Source organism: Pteropus medius, unplaced genomic scaffold (assembly GCF_902729225.1).
Source record: "Pteropus medius unplaced genomic scaffold, Ma_sr-lr_union100, whole genome shotgun sequence".
NCBI classification, from domain to species: Eukaryota; Metazoa; Chordata; class Mammalia; order Chiroptera; family Pteropodidae; genus Pteropus; species Pteropus medius.
In genome coordinates, this window is record NW_024340692.1 from 16,627,647 (window position 1) to 16,652,782 (window position 25,136).

Sequence of the window (25,136 nt, forward strand, 5' to 3'; positions counted from 1 at the left end):
AGAAATAACTTTGGTTGGTTAAGCCATCGAAAGTTTGGGGCTGGTTGTTACCATAGCATACCCTAGCCTATCCTGACTGATATAGACACTGCCTGACACTGAACCCTGCCATATCTTGTCCATAAGATTGGGGCTTCATAGTGTAGCCTGTTTATTTTTTCTTAATAATTAAATTATTCTTCTGTCTTTTCCCTCTTAAGGTGGACTTAGGTGAAGGCAAGATTTGCTTCTGTTGTGAAGAATTTCAACCAACCAAATGCACAGACAAAGAAAATGCCTTGAAACTCTTCCCAGTTCAGCCTTGTAGTGCGGTTCACCTTCTACTTAAGGTACCTCAAATGGATTCCACCACTCAGCAATAAATACACTGCAGAGCCCCCAGAGAAGGCTTAGTTACTTGAAATATCCCTACCCTGTTACCCCCCTCAAACAGTTACACTGCTGGAAGAACATATGAATGACCCCTCATCAGTGCTCAGACAGAACTGAATACAGAAAGAGCACAGATTGTATGTCTTTTAAATTATATACGGACGGCTTTCTTTGTGTTCAAGAAGTATAAGATAGTAAAAATGTAAAGGAGATTAAATATACACATATGTATATATGTGTATATATGTACATACATGTACTTAACATGCATGCACATATAATATAGCTACACGTATATGATGTAGCTGTTAGCAAAACCTTTAAATTGCACACCCATTTGTCATTGCTCTGATGCTCCTTTGTTGGCGTAAATGAGCTGTTGAGTGCTGCCATTCTAGGACACGTAGACTTAGGAGAGATATTGGCTAGAAAATACAAGAGAAATGCAAGCACTTTGCTTCTTGTTTAATAGGCAAAAGCTATAATAAGCAACAGAGATTAAAAACAAATGACCTCAGTTAAAGAAAAATACAAAATTAACGTTTATTAGAGAATTGGTTACAAACTATATCCTGACTTAAGGCCCATCTTACCAGTGAGTGACAAGATCAGTTGGTGAACCAAGTCTACTCTACTGACGACTGTCTTTAGATCTTTGTTTTGGGTTCATTTTTTGTGGGGAAGAGGAGCCTCTGAGCAGAGAGAAGCTGACAGCTCTCTGGGTTATGCGGGATGTAAAAAAAAAAAGGCCTTCTTTCTTCGGCTTTTGGATTTTTGTTAGCTGAGTCACCCCCAAACTTTCTGAGCCAGGACTTAGCTTGGGGAAAGCCCCACGAAGGAGCCAGGGCTATGGCAACAGAAACTTTTGGAATGGCCTTTGCTGCTATTTTGAGATGTGTGTTTGGAGGAGAAAAGCCCTGTTTACACTCGGGTGGCCTGCCCCCTCCGTTGTCCCAGTTGTGTGCCCCCGGCAGCTCTGCCAATAGCTCCTGAAATAGAATCAGTGGCCACAAGTTAAGCAGCAAGCTGTCCTGGTGCGAGGCTGTGGGACGGGAGGGCTGGGAATTGATGTCACTGGGGACACCAGCTTCAGGAGGGAATCTCATTACTTTCCTGGAATAAACATCTCCAGACAGTGTTCTGATGCTTGCATAAAGAAATATTGTAGTATCAGGTCTTTCTGGGACAGAAAGCTTCTATGATAAGTTTTGCAAATTAAGAAGTATACACTATTGCATGAGAGTGATAATAATCACCAGCATTTATTTTGGCACTTACCATGTAAGTCCTTTAATGCATTTTTTCTCATGAGAATTGGGACAATATTATTATTATTATTATTATTATTATTATTATTTTAAAATAATTTTTTAAAGTTTTGATATTGTGTTTCAGTCATCTGCTTCGATGTCATTGTTCCTTGTTCTAGAAAGTCCTTTTCGCCCTGTGTGCCTTGAATGCCCTGACCACCACCGTCTGCTTGGTGGCAGCCGCCCTTCGCTACCTCCAGATATTTGCAGCCAGAAGATCCTGCAGCGTAAGTCCATGCAAGGTGGCACCAAGGCTGTATTTTCACTGAGCTGGCCCGTGGACCTTTCTGTGTAATCCACTGCTTTTCTCCCCGAGCCTTTGTAGTAAGGGCTGGTGACTAACGGCGGTGCTGTTTAATTAGGATGAATCCCAGATTTCTGCTGAAGAAGTGGAAGAACACGGACGCATCCCAGATCCTGACGATTTCGTGCCGCCAGTGCCCCCGCCTTCCTATTTCGCCACATTTTACTCGTGCACACCCCGGATGAACCGCAGGTGTGGTTTCTAAGACTGCCCCCCCCACCCAGTTCTCTGTCGGGTGCTCTCAGTTTTGAAGACAGAAGGGTCTCCGGAACTCACACTATGAGCTCTGACTTCTCTCTGAGATCTAGACAGATTGTGTTATTCTGTGTTATTGTATTTTTTGTGTGTGTGTGTGTGTTATTGTGTTGTGTTATATTTTTAGGACTTTTTGTTTTCTCCTCTTTCTTCCTCTCTCTCTCCCTCCATCCCTGCCTACCTTCCCATCCCCTCACTTTTGCTCTCTCCCCCTCTCCTCTTTTTGTCTGATAAACTGCATGAAACCAAAGAAAAGTCAAACCTTGATATAAGGTTATACTTTTTCAATTTCAATTAGCTTCTTAGGAAAACTGACACTCAGTGAGATAACTGCTGTAATTCGACATGATTGAGAGCTGCTGTTGCCTTGGAAACGTGCTCAGTTAGGCCAATCGATGTTCATTATAACACCATCAGCAGATCCCCAAATCATGAAATTCTTCCCAGCCATTAAAAAAAGATGAATTATTAATTACATCTTCCTGGTCTAGAAAAAATAGTCACCGTGCTTATTTTTCTTGTCAAATTTTTCTAGCTCAAAATTTGATCATCTGTTTCTTAACTCTTAGGAATCATTTACTTTTAACATTATTATTTGTAGAACAAAATGCCACATGCCTTCTCCTGATTTTTGGCGACTTCTAGAATTGTTACTCTCTAAGGAATGACTTCATTTATTCATGCAACAAATATTTAATCAGTCTGCTGCTTATTAGTCACTGTGCTCCATTATTGAGATTCAAAATGAGTTAGACTCACATTCTTCCTCTGTCAGGGAGCTCACAGTCAAGGGCATTCAAAATGAGTGTTATTAGGATCACAGCAGTTCTCAAAAGAAAGAATTTGAGTGCACAGAGGACCACCCAACCTGGAACGGTGGGCGGACTATAGAAAACTTGAAGAGTCAGCCAGTCAATGTTGGCTTCCTGGACGAAGTGATCTTAAGCTGAATTTAGAGGATAAGCAAGCCTATGTTTAAGCTTCCAAAAGAGAATCTCTGAATTCTACAGAAAGGCTAGTGTCTTTAGCTCGATATTTAGAGGGCCAGGAATTTTTACTTTTTAATACACGTAGAGAGTTATCAAACAAATTTGGCTCCAGGCTTGGGTTTTTTGAAACCCATTTTCTAATGCTCAGGGCAGCTATGTGACTGGGAAACAGTTTGCCAGTGGGAGCTACCACCACATGCTCTAAATGTTTTCAGTGGGTTACCTTCCTGACTTGTCCCTCAGGGTCATACCTAGACCCATCTCCATGCTGTCCCATGCCCACCCGCTGAGGCACGTCGAAATGACCACAAAGCCAGAGGGGGCATCAGCTGGCTGGGCAGATGGAGCTGGGGGCATCTTGGGAGACAGCTCAGCTTCGCCGTTGTTCAGGGAGTGCTGTACTAAAATTTAAAGCTTTAGGGGCCAGAACAGCTTCCCTAGTCTCTTAGGAAATGGGCCAATAATTACAGGGGCCAGAGAGACAGAGCAACAAAACTCATGCTGTTTGTGTACATTAGGACACGTTTGCTAAAACCTTGGCTCGGTCTCAGGCTGGGTAAAGAGGGCACATGGGAGGACTGTAGAAACACCTGCTATTTCATGGCTGGGACGGGAAATGCCCTCTTCAGGAAGAATTCCGTGGCACTGAGGTTGTGGGTGAGCACTTGGTTGACCAAAGAGGAGGCAACAGACTTAATTTCCTGCGGAAGCAGAGAGGGAAAGTGACCCGTGTGGGTTTAGGAGTCATGTGTCCCCAGAGTCCTGTAGAAACCCCTCCCCCATCTGCTCCTCCCCAGTCATGTTCAGCAGGGTGGGTATTTCTGCTCTTGATCTGTGTGCTTTCCTGGATTTGTCCCCCAGTCCTGAGACAGCCCCTGACCAAATCTAGGTTGGAAGTAGACAGAAGTGTTTCTCGTTACCATTCAAAACTTTCTTGAACGAACATGGGGGAGGGTGTTAAAGCAAAACACCTTTGTGAGAAAGAAGACACTACTCAGCCTAAAATGTATACCCGGAGTTCTAGATCAGATCTCCAACGGGCAAATACTCTTATTTTCTGAAATTCTACCAATATCGGAAAGTGCAGCCCACTTTCCTTTTTAAAATGGCTAAATTTATTCACCTTTAGATACATATTCTATCAAAGATATTTTTAGTTTCACTGACTTTGCTAGATTCTCAGTATAAATGAACTTTGTAGATACTAGCTGTTTTACCCTAGTTGGTAATTTTCTATCTTGTAAGCAGGTATGCAAAATATTAACGAATGTTTTAAAAAAATTTCCACAATCAGTTATGCTAAGTGTTTTCACACAATAGAGGCTCCCCATTTCTTGTAAAGTATTATGACCTCTCAGAAGAGGTTTATTTATTTAACTTCTATAAATACAACCACTTCATGCATTGGTATCTCCTTGAGAAAGTGTTTCTCAAGTTACTGTCATAAACTGAAGCCTGATTGAGGTCAAGGGTTCTGTCCAAAGATGGCTAATCTACTTTGTGAATCGATTTGTAAGTACAGGAGGGGCTCTGCATACCCCGTCTCCACTACTCTAGGGAGCCCCCCCATTCTCAGAAGTTGGCTTGAGCCAGGAGTCAAAAAGAAGAGTCTCCAAACCCTTTCATGAAGGTGGGCCTGGTTGTACTGTGGGGATGATACCTGCTATAGAATATTAAAGAGGAGTGGGTGGGAGCCAGGTTGACCCGGGCATTTCTTGAAGGTGAAGTCAAAAATCTCACCCATTTTCTTTCCTAACAAGCTTCAAAACCCACACTCAAGTGGAGCGGGGCTGTGCTAGAGGTTGATGCAGTGCTCAGCTGTTGGGCGGGGCACCCTCCCTTGCTGCCCGCTCCACGGACAGCAACTCTACCACCGTGTGCCCAGTGAAAGGGCATATTAGCTGCTGCATCACTCTTGGATGGATTCTCAAGGCCTATTTGTAGCATCAAAGCAGAACACATGCATGATCTATTTGGGTTTCCTCTTCATCTTCAGTGCTCAGGAACATGAGCCAATGAAGGTTTCCTGGAGACTTTGGGATGAACTTGAAAGAGCCCAGGCTCTGGAATCTCTTAAAAGGATGACCCTTGGTAGATCTCTTATCTCTTATCATTTCTGAGCCTCAGTTTCCTTATTCACCTGCATTGCTACATGGCTGCCGAGAGGATTGTTAAGAGATTATGGGCATAAAAAAAAAAATCCTTCTAAAAATAAAAGCTTAGACTGAGCTCTACCAATGTTACTTTCCCAGTTTAAAGTGTTCTTGGCATGAATCTTACACTTAAGACACATGTAGCCCTTAATCTTACCCCTACTTTACCAGGTAGCAGTTTTCGTAAGACACAGGTTCTTAATAAAAATCCCATTCCCTTTCTCAGATATAACAGGGCTTTAATTTCAGCCACTATAATCCATTTCCTTTTGCAGTGGTCTCAGTCCTAGCTGGGCATCAGAATCACCTGGGGGCATTGACAACCTACAGATACCTGGGTCCTGCAACAGGCAATTAGAGGAGAATTTGTGGAGGTGAGACCTGGGTCATCCAAAGTTGAGAAACCACCCCAGGCGATTCTACTCTGTAGCTAGGGTTGCAAGCCCTGTGCAATCAGGAAAAACCTTCCAGGAGCTACCAGACTCATTTCTCTCCAAGGGTCCTTATTTACCCAAAGAGATAAAATAAGGAAAAGCTGCCCAACAGGAAAGGAATTTTCCTGCTGCATTAACTCTAGCAGCATCTTCCATCAAAATGAGGCTTTCCTGGTCATAGAAGCTTCATTTTGCAATCATTTTAGATAAAGAGCGTCGCCCTTCCCCCTTCCAGTTTTTCTTCTCGAAGAGATTCTGTAGTAGTTTAGGATCTAAAATTGAAGCTTTTTCCTCTGACCCCTTGGCCCTAAGCAAGCCCTCTCTTCTCTGTGAACGCGCTGTGTAGGTAACCACTGGGCTGGGAATATAAAACGAACGCTGCCAGAGCTAGCAAACAAACAAGGATATTAACTTTCCAGGCAAGGGCAAAGCAGTGAAGAAATACTGGCAGAGTTGGCCAAGGGGGAAAAGCCCAGGGTTTATAAGTGCTAGAAAGATAGCTCTTGAAGGTTATGCTGATTAAGGATTGAAAACTGGCCCTCTGGAGAGGACAGAAAGAGTCCCTGGGTCTCATTGAGTAAAAAGGTCACCTTGTTCATTGGTCAGGTCCAGGAAGAGTCTGGCTTCCTGGAGTCGCTCCCTGTTTGTAGTTCTCACACAGCCCCAGCTGGAATGGAGAGTTGGTATGAAACCTGTGGGCAAGTCCTGCTCTAAGAAGAGAATGTCCCTTTTTTGAAAACTTTACAAGGACCCCTCTCAGCCACCCCTGAGAGAAACCCTTCATGCCGGCACTTTTATTTAGACATGTTATATGCTATGTTCTGAGCCTGCAGATATCCCCACATTAGGTGTCAAAATATCACCTCCCTTACGTTTCAGGTGAGGCAGGGGCTGAGAGTCTTCCTTTTGATAGAAGATAAAGGGGGCAGGGGAGAGCTTTTTCATTTGTTTCCTTCAGCCCACAGGAGTCTCATTCTTCTAAATCCCAGAATTCTGGACATTTAATTGTTAGGAATAAAGAACATCACAGCTTTTTCAACTTTTTTTCCTCCACCAATTGCAGTTTTGTAAACGAGTATGGGGAATAAAATGAAACAGCCATCAGTCCAGAACTGACTTTCTGAAAAAGCAGTCTCCTGCGTGCAACTGGCTCCAGAATGTCTTTCATTAGTCTTTTAGTTTATGTCCTGTTTTGCATTTCAAGAACAGATGTTAAATTTTGCTATTATTTATTTTTTCTCCTTCTCCACTGCTTTGTGGCCTGAAATCTGTTTTTTTTAAATATCTTCTGTGTGTGCGTGCGCACATGAGTGTGTGTGTTTTTAAATTGAGATATAATTGAAATAGAATACAGTTTCAGGTGTACAGTGTAATGATTTGCTATTTGTTTGTATTGCAAAATGACCACCACAGCAAGACTATCATCTATCATTACACATAGTTTAAAAGTTTTTTTTTTTCTTCACACAATGCAATGTATAGATATGCCTTAATGCTAAATTGTACACCTGAAACTTAATGGATTTTGTTAACCAATGTCACCATAATAAAAAATAAATAAATAAAAAACAAAAAACAAAAACAAAAGAAAAAGTTATTTCTTGTGATGAGAACTGTTAAGATCTACTCTCATAGCAACTTTCAAATATACAAAACAGTATTATTAACTGTAGTCACTATGCTGTGTATTACATCCCCATGACTTATTTATTTTATAACTGGAAGTTTTGTTAAAGGATACAAACTTCCATGTATTTTTAACTATTATTTTGAAATTTAGCTTCTTTGTTACCTAGATTATTTGTGTACGTGTGTGTGTGTATGGAATTTTCTTCTTTTTTCCCCCCAATCTTAACAGCAATTATGATGAATTTTCACTAATGCAAAGTAAAATGAAGGTTTGAGGGCTGAAACATGTGTGTGTGTAATTTTCTATGGACATTGGCAGAAAATCTTGTGGGTTTTTTGTTTTTGTTTTTTGCTGCCAAGGGTCCCACAGGACAAAAACTGCGGTGCCTGGCATGCAGCAAGCAGTCAGTGTTTGCTGAATGGCTACCTTTAATAGGGGTCACTTTGTGATTTCTCCCGCACTGTGCGTCTTTGCCTCTGAGCTATGGCATTGTTCGCTTTATTTGAAAATTTCATTTATCCTTTTAAATATTTTTTAACGTGTAGTGAGTTTCTACTGTGAACCAGACATTGGGGAAACCCAGGCAAGAAACTTGGCGTATGCTTACTAATGTAAGAAATAATTGAGTTTCCCCGAGTCCCTAGTTTTGTTTTGTGTTTTCCTTTGAGATGAAATTCACATAACATGAAATTAACCATTTGAAAATGTGCAGTTGAGTGGCATTTAGTGCATTCACGATGAGGTGCCACCATCACTTCCATCTAGTTCTAAAGCATTTCATCACCTCCGAGGAGAGCCTGTTAAGCAGTCACTCACTCCCCATTCCCCCCAGCCCCTGGCAGTCACTAATTTGCTTTTAGTCTCTTATGGATTATTGTTTCCTTTTTGCCTAGTGGATTTAAAAGGAATGATGGCATTGCATTTTATACATGGAATGATGGCATTGCATTTTATACATGGTCACTTGCCTAAAGATAACCCTCTAGAGGCAAAGGCCAGTGTGCAGGAGCCGCTGCTGTCAGGTAGCCAGTCAGATGGCCTGATGCCGGCGTGCTTTTCCTAGGATGGTTGGTCCCGATGTCATTCCACTGCCGCATATCTACGGAGCGCGAATCAAGGGCGTGGAAGTGTTCTGTCCGCTGGACCCCCCACCTCCCTATGAAGCTGTGGTGAATCAGACCGACCAGGAGCAGGTACTGTTTATAGGGTTTCTCTTCGGTACGTTGACCACAAGCATGTGGCACAGAGAACAATGGGAGAACGTGCCTTACAGATCTTTTTAAGAAGTTTGCTGAGTCCAGATGACGCTTGAGCTGATTATCAACAAATCTCTCTCTTCTTTCCGGTGATTCAGGGATCTTCATTCCAAATGCCAGAAGGATCAGAAGCTGCCACAAGGCCTTTGGAAACGATCTGCATACCAGTGACTCAAGGTGATAAACCCATTATCCCTGCCCAAATTTGTGATTCAGTAAATTAAAACATGATAAAATTATGATCTCTATGATATTTTGTTGAGGGGTGGTCAGATGTTCTTGGAGCAAATGATTTAAGTTACATCTTTTCCAGATTTGAAAATACGATCAGCTATTAGGGCTTACAAGTGAGAGTTAACATGTGAACAGAAATACAAATATCCTTAGAATCTTTTAACCATAATAACCAGACTATTCTGGACCTAAGAAATAGATTACAGAGTTTAATTTGGCATTCCTGTGCTTTCCAACCAAAGATTTCTCCTGTTAAAATAACATGAGCTCTTTTGAAGGAAAAATGTGTTTCATTTATTGCAGGACGATTTGCTGTGAGGTTACGCCCTCATTTATAACCTAGGGCCCAGGTCATTCTGCCTTAACATGTGCCGATTTCTGATTTCCAGTCCCGCATTAAATACTAGAGTCAGTTTATATTTATCCTTGTAATTTAAAGGAACGTTGTTATAGCTGTCTCTCTTTAAAGAGGTTTTAAATGACCCAGAGAATTGTCCACCAGGACAAATCTGTCCTTGGTGATAAATAATGGATCAACTTAGCTATTTTAGGTGGAGGTAATTTTTCAGCAGCACCATTTGGAATTGGGTTCCTGTTCTGTTCACCTTCCATCCTATGTAGAATTGTGCAGCACACATACGTTTCCTACGTATGTTTGTAATTCTTCTATTTCTTCAAAAAGTTTCCCAGACCACAACTCAGGCTCACAAATTATGTGATTTTCTTTTCCTGAGTAAAAGTCATCCAATTCCAGACTGATTTTACTGATTCATTTAGTGGCTGCTGGCTCTTTAACTTGGCTTTCTAGGAGTTTCACAGCCTGGCCTGCAGATGCCTCCTCTGCCTGCATTTGGTCTGCAGCCCTCAGGGCAGCCACCTCACCTGTGCAGGTATTACCTTCCACCCAATCAAGCTCATCCTGAATGGCTAGAAACTATAAGATAGCTAGGAGCTTTCCAATACTGTAGCTGTACTAGGATGCTTCACTAGAGAAGATGCTAAGTGCCTTTAGAAAAACACTGACATTTTGACTGGGCTTTTAAATTTTGTTCTTGGATTTAAAGGTTTTTTTTTGTTTTTTTTTTTTTTAGGGCTGGAGGGTGGTTTGGGGAGGAGTCATTTCCCGTAGTGCTGGGAAATACAAACTTGCTGGGCCAGCAGCCTAAGCAAATGTTGTTAAACTGTATTACTCGTACCCAGCAGGTGTGGGCTCACAGGTGTTTCCTGCCCAACATTCTGAAAGCTGCAGCTGGTGAAATAAATTTTGTTTCTCTTGTTTTTTAAAAAAAAAAAAAAATCAGGTGGGGACACCCCTAACACACCTGGAGAAGAAAACGCATCCACTTCAACTCCCAACCCAAACCAGCTACATCCCATGAGAAGCGGAAGAGCCCTGCAGCCCCTGAGGACAAGATCGAAGAGTGACCCTGTGCTCCACCATTCCGTGGACAGAGGTGAGGTCATTCCCCAAGCTTCTGGCAGAGCACTTATTTGCCTAAGGGTGCCAGGTGAAAGCAGGTGGCTCTGGCTGTCCAAGGCCCTACATAACAGTTCAAGAGATATCTCAAAGGAGGTTAAGAGGTCTTGGGAAAATAAGATATTCTACATGTACATTAGGAATATACATCTGCCATATCTTTTAAAGCTGGTAGGGTTTTTTTTTCCTTTTTACGTCATTTTCATCAAAAGCATTTGGTTGCACATGATAGTATGGTAGGTACTGTACAAAGAAAATTTTGCAAATCTAGTTCTCATTTCTAGATGCTCCCTATCCTATGGGAATAAGCATTCTCTCTCAAGGAAGAAATCAAAAGGATGTATTTTTAAATCTCTTCTTCTATAATTTAATATTAGTTATCTTTTTACTATGTATGAATAGATTGAATTATTTAAATCTGACCTTGTTTTAAGAACTCTGGATAGAGTGAAACTTATACTCCATCTCCCTTCCTCTCTGTTTTGAGTTTGTGTAAAGATGTTATTTAATTAAAATTTTTTTTAATTAAAAAAATTTTAAATAACATTGAGTCATTTTTTCTGAATATATAAATACCTGAATATCTCAAAATATGTCCTCATTGTAGAAAACTGTAAAACAATATAAATAAATAAAGGAACCAAAGGAAGAAAAAGAAAACCTGTAATCCTACCAGCACTGGCTTCTTTTGGTGACCTGTTCTCACAAGTGGCCTACGGTCTCCTCATGCTCTGTGCAAATACTATTCTCACCCTTCTCTCTCTGGGGCCCTGTGTCACCCCCTTACAGTCTGGTTCCGTCCCTCTGACAGCCTGTGTTGTTTGCCGCAGCTCTGGATTGACCGTGTGGGAGCCAGAGAGAACACTCCTGTCTCTACTGTGGCTTCTGCGTGGGGAGGAGTCCCACCGCCTGGGACTGAGCACGCTTCTGCAACCCCAGCAGGCTGGCAGCCTGGCCCCTCAGCTCCCCAGACCCTTCTTCACTGTGGGTCTCTGCCCTACCTGGCACGTTGAGGACTCGAGCTGGCCTCCTGCCAGCTTCAACAGGAACTTTGCTGTCTGCACAGCTTAGAGAGATCTGTCCAGAACCCTTTCCCATTCTGCAGTGCTCCAGGGGCGAGGACGACATGTGTTTACCTGTTGGAGCCCTCCGTTGTAGAAGGGACCAGGTCACCTTCAAGTGACTGAGTGCAGTCCCTGACTCTGTCCTCATACATGAGTGTCTGTAGGGAGTATTCCTAGAAGATTCCGGCTCTGCGAAATGTACCTGGCAGCCTAGGAGGACCGCCGCTAACCCTTGTTTAGAGAGCCTCATGCCGACCTTTCTTCAGAGGAAAAGGATGCTTCTCTTCCTCCACCTGTTCTCCCACCCCCGCTTCCTTTCTCCCTTGAGTATCCAAATTGCTGCTTCTCAGGCTTTCACAGACGAACTCCCCAGTATTGTGCACACTGCAGGCTGCTGGCTGCCTATGAACGTGTGGAGATCAGGCCTCAGTTTCACTTCACCCATCGGACAGTGTAGTCACGTTCTGCCGGTCCTTATGCCCTTGCTGAAGTAGGTAGTTGTGGAAATTAGAGCCTGCTGTGGATTTCCCAGGCCTGCTGTTGACTTTTGAGATGATGTGTGATCTTTCTGCATCGAGATTTCTCTTTCTGTAATAGCCAGCTGTAGAGCTGCCTCGCAGCCATGCTGTGAGCATTGATGATATAAATCAGTACAGTGCCCTTGAGGATGTTTAGGACAAAGGTACAAAGTGAACGGAGCATTCCATCCATCCCGCAAGTCTTGTCTCCTCAGTCCCTCTCTTTAAGTGGCTCCTTCATCCTCCCTGCTTGGAATGTTCTTTTATTGTTCAATCGTGTTTTTGGTCTGTTTGCCCCATCCATCCCCATATATTGGTCATTACCCCGTGAAACTGTCGCTCTGTTATAGTTTGTATTCCGGATGCTCTTCTCTATCATCTGTCTTTACCTTGGGGGTGTGTTTTATGTGGCACAATAAAATGTTTGGGGGACATGTCCTATTGGAACTACATGTCAGGAAATAAGCTTGTGTCATAGTGGTTGGTTTTGTTTTCTTTTTGCAAAATGAAAAGCAAGCTGTGCATGGCCGTCAGCATTTGTCACATGCTTCCCATGCTGAGTTTAGTGGTCTGTGGTGTTTCAGATACAGGCGTGTTTTCATAGGGGCATAGCCAATGGGTCTGTGTTGTTTATCTTTGCCCACAGCCACCCCTGTGCTCAGCTGTGAAGCTGCGACTCAGACTGAGGGAAGACCGGATCTGGCTGCGGTGACCTTGAGGAGGGGTTTGAGATCCAGAGCCTCACGATGCAGACCGCGTTCTTTAGTAGATTATAAATCTTACATAGACACCAAGCTGCTGGTGGCGAAGTTCCTGGAGCAGTCCTCCTGCAGTATGACCCCGGACATCCACGAACTTGTAGAAAACATTAAATCCGTTTTGAAGTCTGATGAGGAGCACATGGAGGAAGCCATCACAAGTGCCAGTTTCCTTGAACAGGTAGTTTTATTATTGATATCTAGTGTGAATCAGATAACTTGTTTCCATAGCAGCTGAGGCGGCTTCTCCGATTTTCTGTCCAAGGCACAGTAAGTTCATGATCACTGTATCCAGGGAAATGTGGTTTGGAGGTCTGTGGAGCCGGGGGGAGAGGAAGCTGGAGCACTTTCTTTTCAGGTGTGGTGATTTTTCCGTAGCGTGCTTGGCCCAAAGGAAGACAAACTCATATTTCTGGGATGTGGATGCATGCCTGGAAAAAGAAAAAGGGTGCAGCTTGGGGATAAGAGCAAGGGATATGGGCAGTGTGGGGCACATTTAGCACTTGGTTTCCTGTATTGAAAGTTTCCTTTGGGATGGCATGTATTTTTAGCCCCTCGACAATGATGGACATACATGAATTTTCATATTGGCAAGATTCTGGGAACTGTTCACATTACCATGAAATGTTTGGCAAGATTACTAAGCTGATAGGACTAAAAGGAATAAACACCTTTTCCTTTCCATAGGTTAAAAAGTACAAGGCAATCCCCTAAACAGAAGCCACCAGGGAAAAGAAACAATCAGGCCACATACATGATTCATTTAGGTGTCAGATTTTGTATTTTTAAAGTGAAGGTTGGACTAGGTGGTCTCTACGCCTGTATCTCTGAATGAAAGAAATTTTCTTCTGATGAGAACTGGGGATGGGTCACAGCTTTAGTTACCCACCTCTTTTAAAAGCGGTCATCTTTGAGACATTAACCTCATTGCTCCACATATGTGGGGTGGCTTTGAAGGCAGTGTACAGTGGTTTGTGGTGTTACCTGGCTGTGCCTGTGTGTATTAAGTGCCTAGGATATACCTCTTAAGTTGAATTGGGCTGATTCTCAAGGTCATTACCAGCTACAGGATCCTAGGTAAATTTGTAGGCAGATTGAATAAATAGCCTGCTCACTTTCCTTTCTGTTCTCCCTTTCTATCTGCTGGCCTGTTCTAATAGAAGCCAGAAGCCAGATTCTCTCCCAGTCCCTCAGGGGACTCAGGGGAGAGAAAGTGCTATTCAATTACTCACATGAAGACTTACTGAACTGTGGACCCTCTTGTCATCTGCTATCTAACAGTGGTCAGCCAGTGGTCCTGGGACAAGCCCTAGCTAGTAGCCTATGTAGGGGAGACATTTACATCCTGGTGCCCCTGGCCTGTGCCAAATGTCACTCCCTGCCTCCTTCCCTCTGTCCATCCCCAATGGCCTGCTAAACAGCACCAGGCATTTGGAGTCACTTCTCAAAGGCTGCCAAGCTCTGGTGAGGTAGGAGCTGGAGCAAGCAGTTGCTCTGGACCTTCTGCAAAGTCTTGCTCACTGGAAAATCACTCTGGGAAAAAAGAACAAGCACGCATTGTCTGACAGTACTATCACTACAAAAATTTGCTGGGCCTTTGTGCACAGACTAGATAAAAGTTCGGGTACCGGGATTGTTGCAATCAACTTGGCTCATCTGCTGGAGGCTTCCAGGGCCAGATCCCGGTGGTGACGTATCATAATACCACACCCTCCTCAAACAGAAGGAGGCAGGGACCGGAAGAGGAGCTTTGATTTCTGACTCTACCCAGCCTTTGCACATTTCATTCCTTCTATATTATTAGAATGTGTTTTTAGATCCGTTTTAATTTTTACCATTGTCAAAACCATTGGTCCTAACTTACACGTCAATAACACTTGACATCTGTGAATGTTGGAATTTTCTTCTTAATCAGGGAACAAGCACAGGCCTTAAAGAAAAATAATAATAGAATGTTAGCAAATCTAATGTCTCATCTATTTGGGAGAGTAACCTTTTAATGACCTTACAATCCCAGAATGGTACATACTAAACAAAAGTCATCCCAGTGATTGTCCTATGATGTTGGTGGGAATTAAGCAGCTGGGTTTTTCCCAAGGCGCTAACGGTGTTTAAGGTCATGTAGCCATGACTCTGTTTGCATGTACTGAACAGTCCCCACCCTCGTCAATCCCATTTTTACAAAGGAAGCGATATGATATATTTAAAGTTATATATGTGGCACATTGCAAAAATAGATCTAGCAATAGAACCATTCTTAAGAGTTTTTACAAATAAATTGGCCTAATTGTGATGTTGTTTATTATGTTGTTTATCGAAGGGTTATTAGATCCCTTCTAATTAGAAGTATCATTGGTTTTGGTCGACATGTTATAAACTCATTACCTGTTCACAATGCCAGGCCCATGGTTATCCAATTTTCAAGTACTTCGGTATCACCTGGGTTCTTATTAGAAGAACAGATGCCTGAGCCCCACTCCAGATTCACACGACAATTGGTGTGGGGGCAGCTGTGCATCCCTGTTCCTGACAAGCTCGCCTCTCCTGCTGTAATGTGCGCACCCCAGTGAGAATCACTGGCTTAGACCACAGGGAAATTGTAAAAAATAAAAAAAGTGATGAGAGGGATGCTAAACATAAAGTGAGAAATTCTAATAGATGAACCAGTGAAGTGAGGCAGGTCGACAGTTGAAACCATAGGAAATTTGGGGAATTTCTTAGGAACTTTAGAAAAGAGGCGATATGTTAAAAAGTCTCTCTGGAATTCTGAGTGGGTTCAACTTTGGGAAAATACCCTTTTGTCTTTCTCAAGGCAACTAAACTAAACATTACATGGCTGGATGTAGGAGGCAGATCCCAGGACCACATCTGGTGAAGTTTAACCTCTCCCCATCCTCTTTATTCTCCCAAAGATAATGGCCCCATTGCAGCCTAGCACTTCTGGGGTCCACGTGCTACCCTCGCGGAGACAGCCTGGCCTGCTGCACCTGCAGAGCTGTGGAGACCTGAGCACCTTCGTCTCGGCAGGGAGGCCGAGAGCCGAGAGGAGGCCCCGGCGAGTGGAGGCTGAGCGGCCACACAGCCTCATCGGTGTCATCCGAGAGACTGTCCTGTGAACCAGTGGGGCTAGGCTCCTGCAATGACCGGCGGAGCAGGAAGGCAGATGGGCCCCGGAAGGCAAAAGGCTGCTCCGAGGGGAAGGACCCTCTTTCTCACCTGGCTGGGAGTTGGGGCTTCCCTCTGGGAACTCCTCAGAAAGGGGGGCACTTTGGAGGACATTTGTTCCTGCTCTTTGGCTCCCCTTTTTGCTGACTGAGGGTGTTCTCCCAGGCTCGTTTAGTTGTGAGGCTCATCAAGCTGGAGGCCACGTGACAGCAGCATCTCTCCTTCCTCTGCTGGGTCCCCTGCCCTGGTGTAGGCAGAAATGGGGCTCGTGAGTCTTTGCCCCTCTCCCCTCATGGTGCTCTTCCTCACCGAGTGCTCTGTCACTGGAAGGACAGATCTGCCGGGCTGCTATTGACAGCTCCTGCAGCCTTGCACTGCTCAGTGAGAGAGGAATTGGCACGGAAGCAGGACAACTAACCCTGACGTTCTGCAATCGTTAAGCCTCATCTTAGGTCACCCTGAAATTACACTCTCTAGGGAAAACAGGAAACCTTTTCAGTGACAAATTATAATGAAAGACGTTTAGGGAGAGTATTCTTGTTGATTCCATTTATTCATGCTTGCAAAACTAGAGACGGCTGAGGCAGGACTGAGAATAAAAATGTTTACTTTGGACCTCTGGGCTCGGTGTACAACATTTGCGTACGTGGAGGTGGCCAGGCTTTACCTTACCGAGGGTTTGGAACTTGGGGCAGTGGAGGTCTGGTTTGGGCAGGCCACCAAACCAGTTTTATCTCTACCACCCTCATCCCTGTGGATAAAAATGCATCCTTCATCCACATATCCTCTGGAGCTGCCTTCTCAAGAGACCATGAGTAATAAATCAGTAAAGCGATTACAGGTTGGGGACTAGTGCTGAGAAGGAAGGAGGTGGTTAATGAAGGCTTCTTTGAGGAAATGGCATTTAAACTGGACTTGACTTCGAGGGCTAGAGAGCGGTGTTCCAGGCGAATGGAATGGCCGGCCAATGCTGGGGCTCCCAGCACTAGCGGCTGCTGTAGGAAGAGCCTTAGGCTGGATTTTATGCTCACACTGAGGTACCGTGGAAGAGCTTTCAACAGGAGTGACCAATTTAATTTACATCTGAAGAGATCACATGAGTAGCAGAGACTAGTTTAGGTCAGGATGTGGGATACAGGAGGTGAGGAGCAGAACGAAGTGGCTATACACAAGCGATGACTGTCGTGCTCACTGGGCACTGCCTGTGTTTCAGGTCTGTGCCGGGGGCTTCACACACTCTCATTTCACCCTCACAGCAGCCTGAGAAGTGGGAGCTATGTTTATCCCCATTTTACAGATGAGGAAAATGAGGTTCGGTAACTTGCCCAAGGTGACTCAGAAGTTAAGTGGTGGAAATGCCATTCACATCCCAGCAGCCCATCTCCAGAAACCACGCCATTCCCCAACCTGTCAAATAGTAGCAGTTTGCCACTCCTTGTTTCTATGAGAAAGCGACTGCTAAGACTCAGACACCCCGGGCTCCAAGCCCACAAACTTTGCCAGAGTGGGGACTGGCAGGAGGACAGAGGACTGAGTAAAGAAGAGGGAGAGACAGAGGAGCCGAGCTGGGTTGAAAATCTAGCTGTGGAAGCAGACCTGGAAATAAGGGAGACTGGGGGCCTGTAGAAAGGCTGGGGTCTGGGCTGCTTCCCTCAGTGAGCTGTTTGCAGGGAAGGTTTCCAGGGGTTTCCCAGAATGGAATTTTTTCCCTTCTCCTCCACCTGTCCCATGTACTGAATTCCCCATGAATGCAAACAGTCTTCCCATTTCTTTAGAAGTCCTCTGCTGTTTGGCACTGTAGCAGGCCACTGGTGGCTGGCCCACTTCCCTGGGCCAAGCCCCTGTGCCCTCTTTGAGGGGCTCTGCTGTGTTACAAGCCCCAGGCTCTCTGACACCCTTGGACCACCCACATAGCCCAGGTTAGTTGCTTTCCTCTCTTATGGCTGTTTATTTGCTCCCTACCTAGGGTCCTGGGGTGAGGCCAGGAGCTCTCAGCCCACCAATTTGTTCTTCTCCCAGGGCTGGGGAAGCGAGGACTGGCCTTCTCCACTCAGGTGTGGCTGGGTCTTTTTCACCCTTCTAGCTTCTGTTTTCTCCCACGACAGGAGAGCACCCCCACCCCCACTCCCCAGCTGCATTCCTTTCCTTTTCCATTCTGAACTCCTTACTGCTCAGCTCCAACTACCACCACAGAACTTACCATCTGCCATGAAGGCTCAGGGAAGACAAGTGTGGACCGTGTCTCTTCCAGCCTTGGGGCAACTGTCACAGAGATGGTCTCAGCAGTCTTGAGAAAAGGGAAATTGCCAGCTACAACTGGAAGAGGAAAGGAGAACATGAAAACTGAGGGCACCACTTGACACACATAAGGAAGAAGTGGGGACCTGTCTCAACTTTGAAGATTTGACCTTGCAGCCTGGGGAACGTGCCATGTAATTTCAGCATCTGAAGGTACTGGTGAAGTCAGAAAACTGATTTGCGCCTTCTCAGACTTTAAGGAATATTAAAGTTAAAAATATATATTACCTATTACAATGTATATTATAATATCAAATATAATATTTTATATGTATTTGCTTAGGGAGGGAACTTAGAGGTCTCGTGTTTCATCTCCCTGTTTGTCTCTGTGTGATATACTACAAAATACGTGAGCATTAATAATGTGATACACATGCACGTACAGAATTGCATGTACACAGGGAGGGCAGCTCTTTTGCATTTGGAGTACCTTAGGCATCCACAATCCAGTGCCAGTGGTGGTGAAGCATTTCAAATGTAATCAAAATTACACCAGAGGGTTCATTAATTATCAAGAGGGGTAGCTGAAATTAGTTTTCACTGGTGAAATAGGCGGTACTCATGATCTGTGGCTGGCTAGAAGCATTGCCTCGGCACCAGTGAGGTGCAAGAACATGGTCCCCACTTCATGAGGTTTGTCACAGGATGGACCACGATATGGGCTGCTGTTTTAGGATGATGTTTCCTCTGCCTCAACCTTTCACGAAAGCAGTGAGTTCACATGTCTGAGGACAGAGAGTGGGACTTTCCTGACCTTACAAACTGTTTTGTGCAAACTCGCCAATGAATGTTTGTGTCTGCCTGGCAGATTTGCCCCAAGACTTGTTTTCTTTGGAACATCTCACCTGATGGGGAGGTTTTTGGGAGAGGCCCATGGCCCCCCTAACTGTCGAGTCTGCCATTTTTCCAAAAGACTCAGACACTTGCTGACTGGCCATGTTGGCTAGGTCCAGTCATTCTATCTCCTCAGTTTGCAAATGAGGAAACTAAGGCTCAGCACCAAGAAAGGAGCAGTGGTAGGAGGACCAGACTTCTGGCTCCTGTACCAAGGCTGTTGGTGTAAGTCAGAGCTCAAACTATTTGGGATGAAGGACCAATTTTTCCCCTCTAATCTGTCATGGACCAAAAACTTTTTAAATTATAATAAACACACTGAAAACTATCTTAGTCAGTTTGAGCTGCTATAACAGCAGACCACAGACTGGCCTAAACAACAGAAACATTTATTTCTCACAGTTCTGGAGGCTGGGAAGTCCCAGATCAAGGTGCTGGCAGATTCGTGTCTGGTGTCTGGTGAGGACTCTCTTCCCAGCTTGCAGACAGCCACGTTCTTGCTGTGTCCTCACAGGGAGACAGGGACCTCTGGTCTCATCTTCTTATAAGGGCACTAATGCCACCATGGGAGCTCCACCCTAATGACCTCATCTAAACTCAATTATCTAAATCCAAATACCATCCCATTGGGGATTAGGACTTTAACATATGGATTTTGAGGGGATATAAACGTTCGGTCCATAGCACTGATTTACCAGGAAGATGAAATAATAGTAATAAAAAGGATATATAAAATGTAACCCCTTTTTATTAAGTTTTATTTATAGAGCAGTTTTAAGTTCATAGCAAAACTGAGCAAGAAGTACAGACATTTCCCTTATACCCCTGCCCCACACTTGCACAGCCTCACTCAGTATCAACATCTTCTACCAGAATGGGTACATTTGCTACAATTGATCAACTATATTGACACATCATAATCCATTCGAGTCCCTCTTGGTGTTGCATATTCTAAGGGTTTGAACAAATGTATAACATGCATCCATCATTGTAGTATCAAAGAAAGTAGTTTCTCTGCCCTGCAATTCTGCTTTGCTCTGCCTGTTCATCTATCCTGAACCCCTAACCCCTGGCAACCACTGAACTTGTTACTGTCTTCATAGTTTTGCTTTTTCCAGAATGCCTTATAGTTAGAATTATACAGCATGTAGTCTTTTCAGGTTGGCTTCTTTCACTTAATAATATACATTTAAGATTCCTCAATGTCTTTTCATGGCTTGATTGCTCATTCAACCTCCTTTTTAAAGTAATTAGATTCAGCAGTCATAACAATATTCTGTCAAGTTAACATTTGAAAACACCCTTATCATCTGAACTTGCTCTTTTCAGGACCAGGAACAGAGAGTTCTTGGCCAGGTGTGAAGCCCACACTCTGACTGATGTTGGTTGGGGTTCCCACTCTAGCCTGTTTCCCAGTTTCATTGAAGCCCGTTCTGAGTGCTAGGCCCTGGGACCACAGACGAAGAGGGCTGAGGGATGGAGCGTGGGCACACACTGTTCCCTCTGCACCCGAGTGTCGTGTCTTGGTGGGGAGAAGAGGCTCCCCTCTCAGAGAAGTGCACACTGTGGAGGTCTGGGCTTTGGTGAGACCCCAGGATTCGGAAGAATGGCAGAGGAAAGAGGCAGCTGCCACCTCCGCCCAGCGGGAGACGAACTCAGGAAGCAGAACAAAAGAGCACATCTCCACCCTCTCAGGGCTGTCCAGGATGCAGAAAAGAACAATGAAGCGGGTGAGGCAAGGGGCCTGGACAAGGGCATCTCTGTTTACTTGGTTCTCCTCCCTGGGGCCTCTGCAAGGCAGGCCCAGTCTGGGGACAAACAGCACCACGTATCTTCTGTGTCTCCCTCCCTGCAGGAGCCTTCGTCCTTTTTCATTCAGCAGGTATTTATTGAGCTTTAAGAGTACCAGGCAGTGGGCCAGGTGCCCAGGAGAGAATGCTGAGAACGGAGAGGGGAACAGACAAAAACTATAGGAACAATTAATGCGAGGTTACATTTCTTTTGCCTGCAGCTGAGCTGCTCCCAGGCCACAAGGGGAGGAGGAGCTGGACCCTGTCTTGGATGATTGAAGACCAGAGGGCTTGATTTATCAGAGCACTGGTTTGAAGGGTTCCCTCACCCCTGATTGTGAAACAGGGCCCGGCAGGGATGCCTCAGGGGAAGCTCTGCAGACCTGAGCCTGTGGCAGCAGGCGATCACCATCTTGGGAACTGTTGAAGAAAAATGAGCATGGGGAATATAGTCAATGATATTGTAATAACTATATATAGTGCCAGGTGGGTGCTAGACTAATCGGAAGGATCACTTCATAAATTATACAAGTGTCTAAGCACTATGCTGTGCACCTGAAACTAATGTAAAATAATATTGAATGTCAGTAGTAATTGAAACAAATTGTAAATTAATTAAAAAAATTATTCATGACAACGGTTAAAGATGGTAAGGGAGACTTTATGCAAGAAGGCACTACTATGGTGAGGTTTTGCAGTAAGGGAGAATGAGTGGGCTCAACTCTGAGTGTGTGCACAAGTGGAGATTTATAGCCAAGCAGCGGGGTAGGGACCACTGGGTAGAAAATGGCTAAGAAGAGACATCAGGACTAGGGGGATTCTCGCCTGACCAGCTGGACAGGACTCGCTGTAGGCAGGCCAAGGGTGGGGAATGAGGAATTCGATCAGATATCAAGAGTATTAAAGAAAGAAACAACCACCAAAACGGAGTCGCTTTTGCTAAGCCATGTCACCAAATCAAAATGTAATGACTAACCGGACTCCAGTTTCAGCCTCTCCTAGGAGTGGAATTTTAAACCAATGAGTCTGAAATTTCCTGGTCAGCATTAGTGAGGGACTCTGCCTGGTGAGACCTCTACTTTCCCTTGAGGGAAAATGACCTTGCGACTCACTCTTTGAAATTTCTTGTCCCACCTCCCTTTCTGCCTATCAAAACCTTCCATTTTGTACCACCCCTCTAAACTCAGTTGCTAGACGGGATACTGCCCGATTCATGAATCGTTTAATAAAACCAATCAGACCTTCCAATTTACTTAGTCGAATGTTGCTCTTTAAGAAGGGTGACCACACACCAAGGGTGGGAGATCTTCACTAAACTGTCCCAGCTGGATTCTTGTTAAAACCAGACTGAGCAGGACAAGGACAGAGCCTGGTCAGAAAGGACTCAGAGGAGCTGAACTCAAGTTTGGTCAAGGAGAGAGTCTTTGTCAGGATCTGATGAACACCTTCTCTTCTCGCCACACTGTGTCCCTGGTCCAGGCGTGTCACTCTCTCAGCGGGAATGCTCCTTTTATTCCATCTGCTGAGAGGATCCCTTCTGCTTTGCCCTAACACAGGAGCTAGGGCCAAAATTCAGAACGAACCATCGTTCCTTTCTTGCAAAGTAGCTGTAGGTGCCAGGTATGCATGGAGGATTTTCTAGCATCTTTAGATACTGCACATGAATTCTGATCCAAAAGGAGCATTTTATGCTGGGGGTATAAAGACATGTCAGGCAGGAAAGGACCTGAGCAAGGAGGGTTGCTGGACTTAGTTTGCTTTGGTAAAAGCAGTTCCTCCAACTGCCCCATGTCAGCATGGTTTTAGGCTACGGGTGATGAGACCGTTTGGAAGGATTCCAGCAGGGGGATTAATGTGATTTTGCCATGTGAACAGGTTTGCTCTGGCTGCTGGTTGGAGGGGGAGGAAGAGGGAAGAGAGAAAACAGGAGGCAGCTGCAATACTCTATTTAAGGATGACGGTGGCTTTTTCTAAGGAGGGCACAATGGGGGTCCTGAGATCTAGTCTACTTAAGATGCTTCTCCTACCACAACCACTTATGTCCAGGAGGCGGTGCCACTGACTTAAGACAATGTAAGCTTCTAACCCATTGGTGACCATTCTCTGAACAAACACCCAGGTTATTTAGCACAAGCCAGGCACTGTGCTAGGCATCATGGGTAAAGAAGTAAGATAAACAGCTGCCACCCACATGGCACTTACAGAATAGCAGAGAAGACAGATAAAAGATACATTACAGTACAATGTGCCACATGCTGTGAAAAGTACTCAAGGCATTACACAGCAGAGGACGGAAGAGGATTTCCACAGGCAGGAAAAACTGTATTTGGAGGATGGTCAGTATCCAGAAGCAGTGAGGAGGTGCAGAAAATGAGGGAGGATGAGAGTTAGAACCAGGCGTGTAAAGGCCCTGGCATACCACGCTAAGGCCATTGGACTTGTTCCTCGTGGCACATGGGAGCCACTGAAAGAGCCCAGAGGCAGCATAGAACAAAGGCTGGAGTGGAAAAAGTTGGAAATATGGACCCCTGCCTGTTAAGATGTTATTGCTAATACAATTGGTAAAGGTTCAGGATTTCAGATACAAAGATAATAATTGCAACATAATTTAAACTAGCAAGAAAAAAATTGAAATTGGCCTAATATCCAATAAGACTAGTGAAATTATTTTGCATTGAAATTTTTAAAAATTGTATATGTGATAGAATAATATATTGCCATTAAAAATGTTTTCGAAGAATTCTTAATGACACGGAGAAGAATTTACATTGCCATCTTAAATGAAAGAAGCAGAATCTTAAATGAAAGAAGCATGATATGCAACACACACAGTGTGAAAGGAAATATACCAAGAGTTCACAGTGATTCTCTCTGGGTACTGAGATTATGTGTGATTGGCATTTTCTTTTTCTCTACTTTTCTAAAACTATTCTATTATGCATTAGTTTTATATTCAGAAAAATTAGTTATACATTAAGGTTAAAAATTGATTCAAAGTAAAGACTTACCTAATATGATTAAGAAACATGGCTGTAAAAACCTGATTTAGAGGACTAAATATTTTGCAAGCAGAATTGGCAGAACTTGCTGGCTAAAGGGTTGTGGGAGAAAGAGAGGCAAGAGTCAAAGAACCTTAAGCATCGCCTGTGCAGTGCTTCTTCCTGGGGCTGCCAAATTTCCTCCTCTGCTCAAAACCCTCCAATGGCTCCCACTGGCTCAGAATAATCTCCAGAAAACTTGGAGTCACTTACGAGGTCCCACATAAACGTTTCTACCCCACCTGATTATCTCTGGCCTCGTGTCTTATTCTTTTTCTCCCTCCTCCCTCTGCTCTGACTGTCCTGGCTCCCTCACTATTCTGAATGTGCCAAGGCGTTCCTGTTCAGGGCCTTTGCACCTGCTGTCCCCCTGCCTGAATGCTTTCTGATCTCTCTCTCCTTGTCTCAACCTATCAGCTCCAACTCTTGACTCCAATGTCCTCTTCTCAGTGAGAACTTTTCTGGTCACTCTTTCCAAAACTGCAACTCTCCGGCACTCCCATCCTTTATCTGCTTAATTTTTTTCTCCCCAGCACACACCATGGATTACTATCATATATGTTTAACTTATTTAACTTGTTTGACTTTTGTCTTTTCCACTATAATATAAATTGCAAGAGGGCAGGGATTTTGCCTGTTTTGTTCAATGCGGTCTCCCCAGCTCCTGGCACAGAATCAATGCTAAATAAATGCTTGTTGACTGACTGAAAGACCATATTCTAAATAAAGAACCCAAACATTCCATTTACCACTAAAGACCATCAGACTTACCATTGGTTAGTAAAAGGCATTAGATGGCCAGACTTCTTTCAATAAGAAGTTCTCTTGGTACATTTGAGATCATTTTTAAGAATTTCATTTCCACACGATTTATTTGTTGATTTCCTTGTTTTCAGGAACAACATAACTTTACCTGTGGCTTATAATTTGGGGGTGGTGGTGAATCACCAAGGCGGGGATTTTGGGAAAAGAGAGTGTGGGGTAACTAGTGCTGACCCCTCTGAGAGCACGTAGAGGGGCCGGCCCTGGTGTGCTGGCTCCAGTGTGGTGCCCAGGACACTCTCGTAGCACTTGCTGGTCTGATTTTAGCTGAGGAAGCATGCGTCTAAGGCCGTTCCTTGTTGGACATTTCTCATTTCTGCTTAGGGGTTTTCTGGGCATCAATGTCCAACCTCTACTGAGATGGCAGCTCCAGGCTGATGTCAACATATCACCAGGGCGAGTTGTGGCTGTGGCTCCCCAGGTGTCCAAAGGAGT

The 25,136-nt window shown here is 44.3% G+C and overlaps 1 protein-coding gene across 2 annotated transcripts in view; it reads left to right on the plus strand.

The window, feature by feature from the left end:
* ENTREP1 (endosomal transmembrane epsin interactor 1) overlaps positions 1-16,534 on the plus strand; it is a 50,302-nt gene extending 33,768 nt beyond the window's left edge. For both annotated transcript variants that reach the window (XM_039837406.1, XM_039837334.1), the window contains 8 exons: positions 201-329; positions 1,802-1,909; positions 2,045-2,178; positions 8,511-8,640; positions 8,802-8,880; positions 10,239-10,391; positions 12,643-12,935; positions 15,667-16,534. In XM_039837406.1, coding sequence (XP_039693340.1) covers positions 201-329; positions 1,802-1,909; positions 2,045-2,178; positions 8,511-8,640; positions 8,802-8,880; positions 10,239-10,391; positions 12,643-12,935; positions 15,667-15,870 — 1,230 coding nt within the window. In that variant the 3' untranslated portion in view covers positions 15,871-16,534. The remainder of the gene's footprint in view (positions 1-200; positions 330-1,801; positions 1,910-2,044; positions 2,179-8,510; positions 8,641-8,801; positions 8,881-10,238; positions 10,392-12,642; positions 12,936-15,666) is intronic.
* The last annotated feature ends 8,602 nt before the right edge of the window (positions 16,535-25,136 follow it).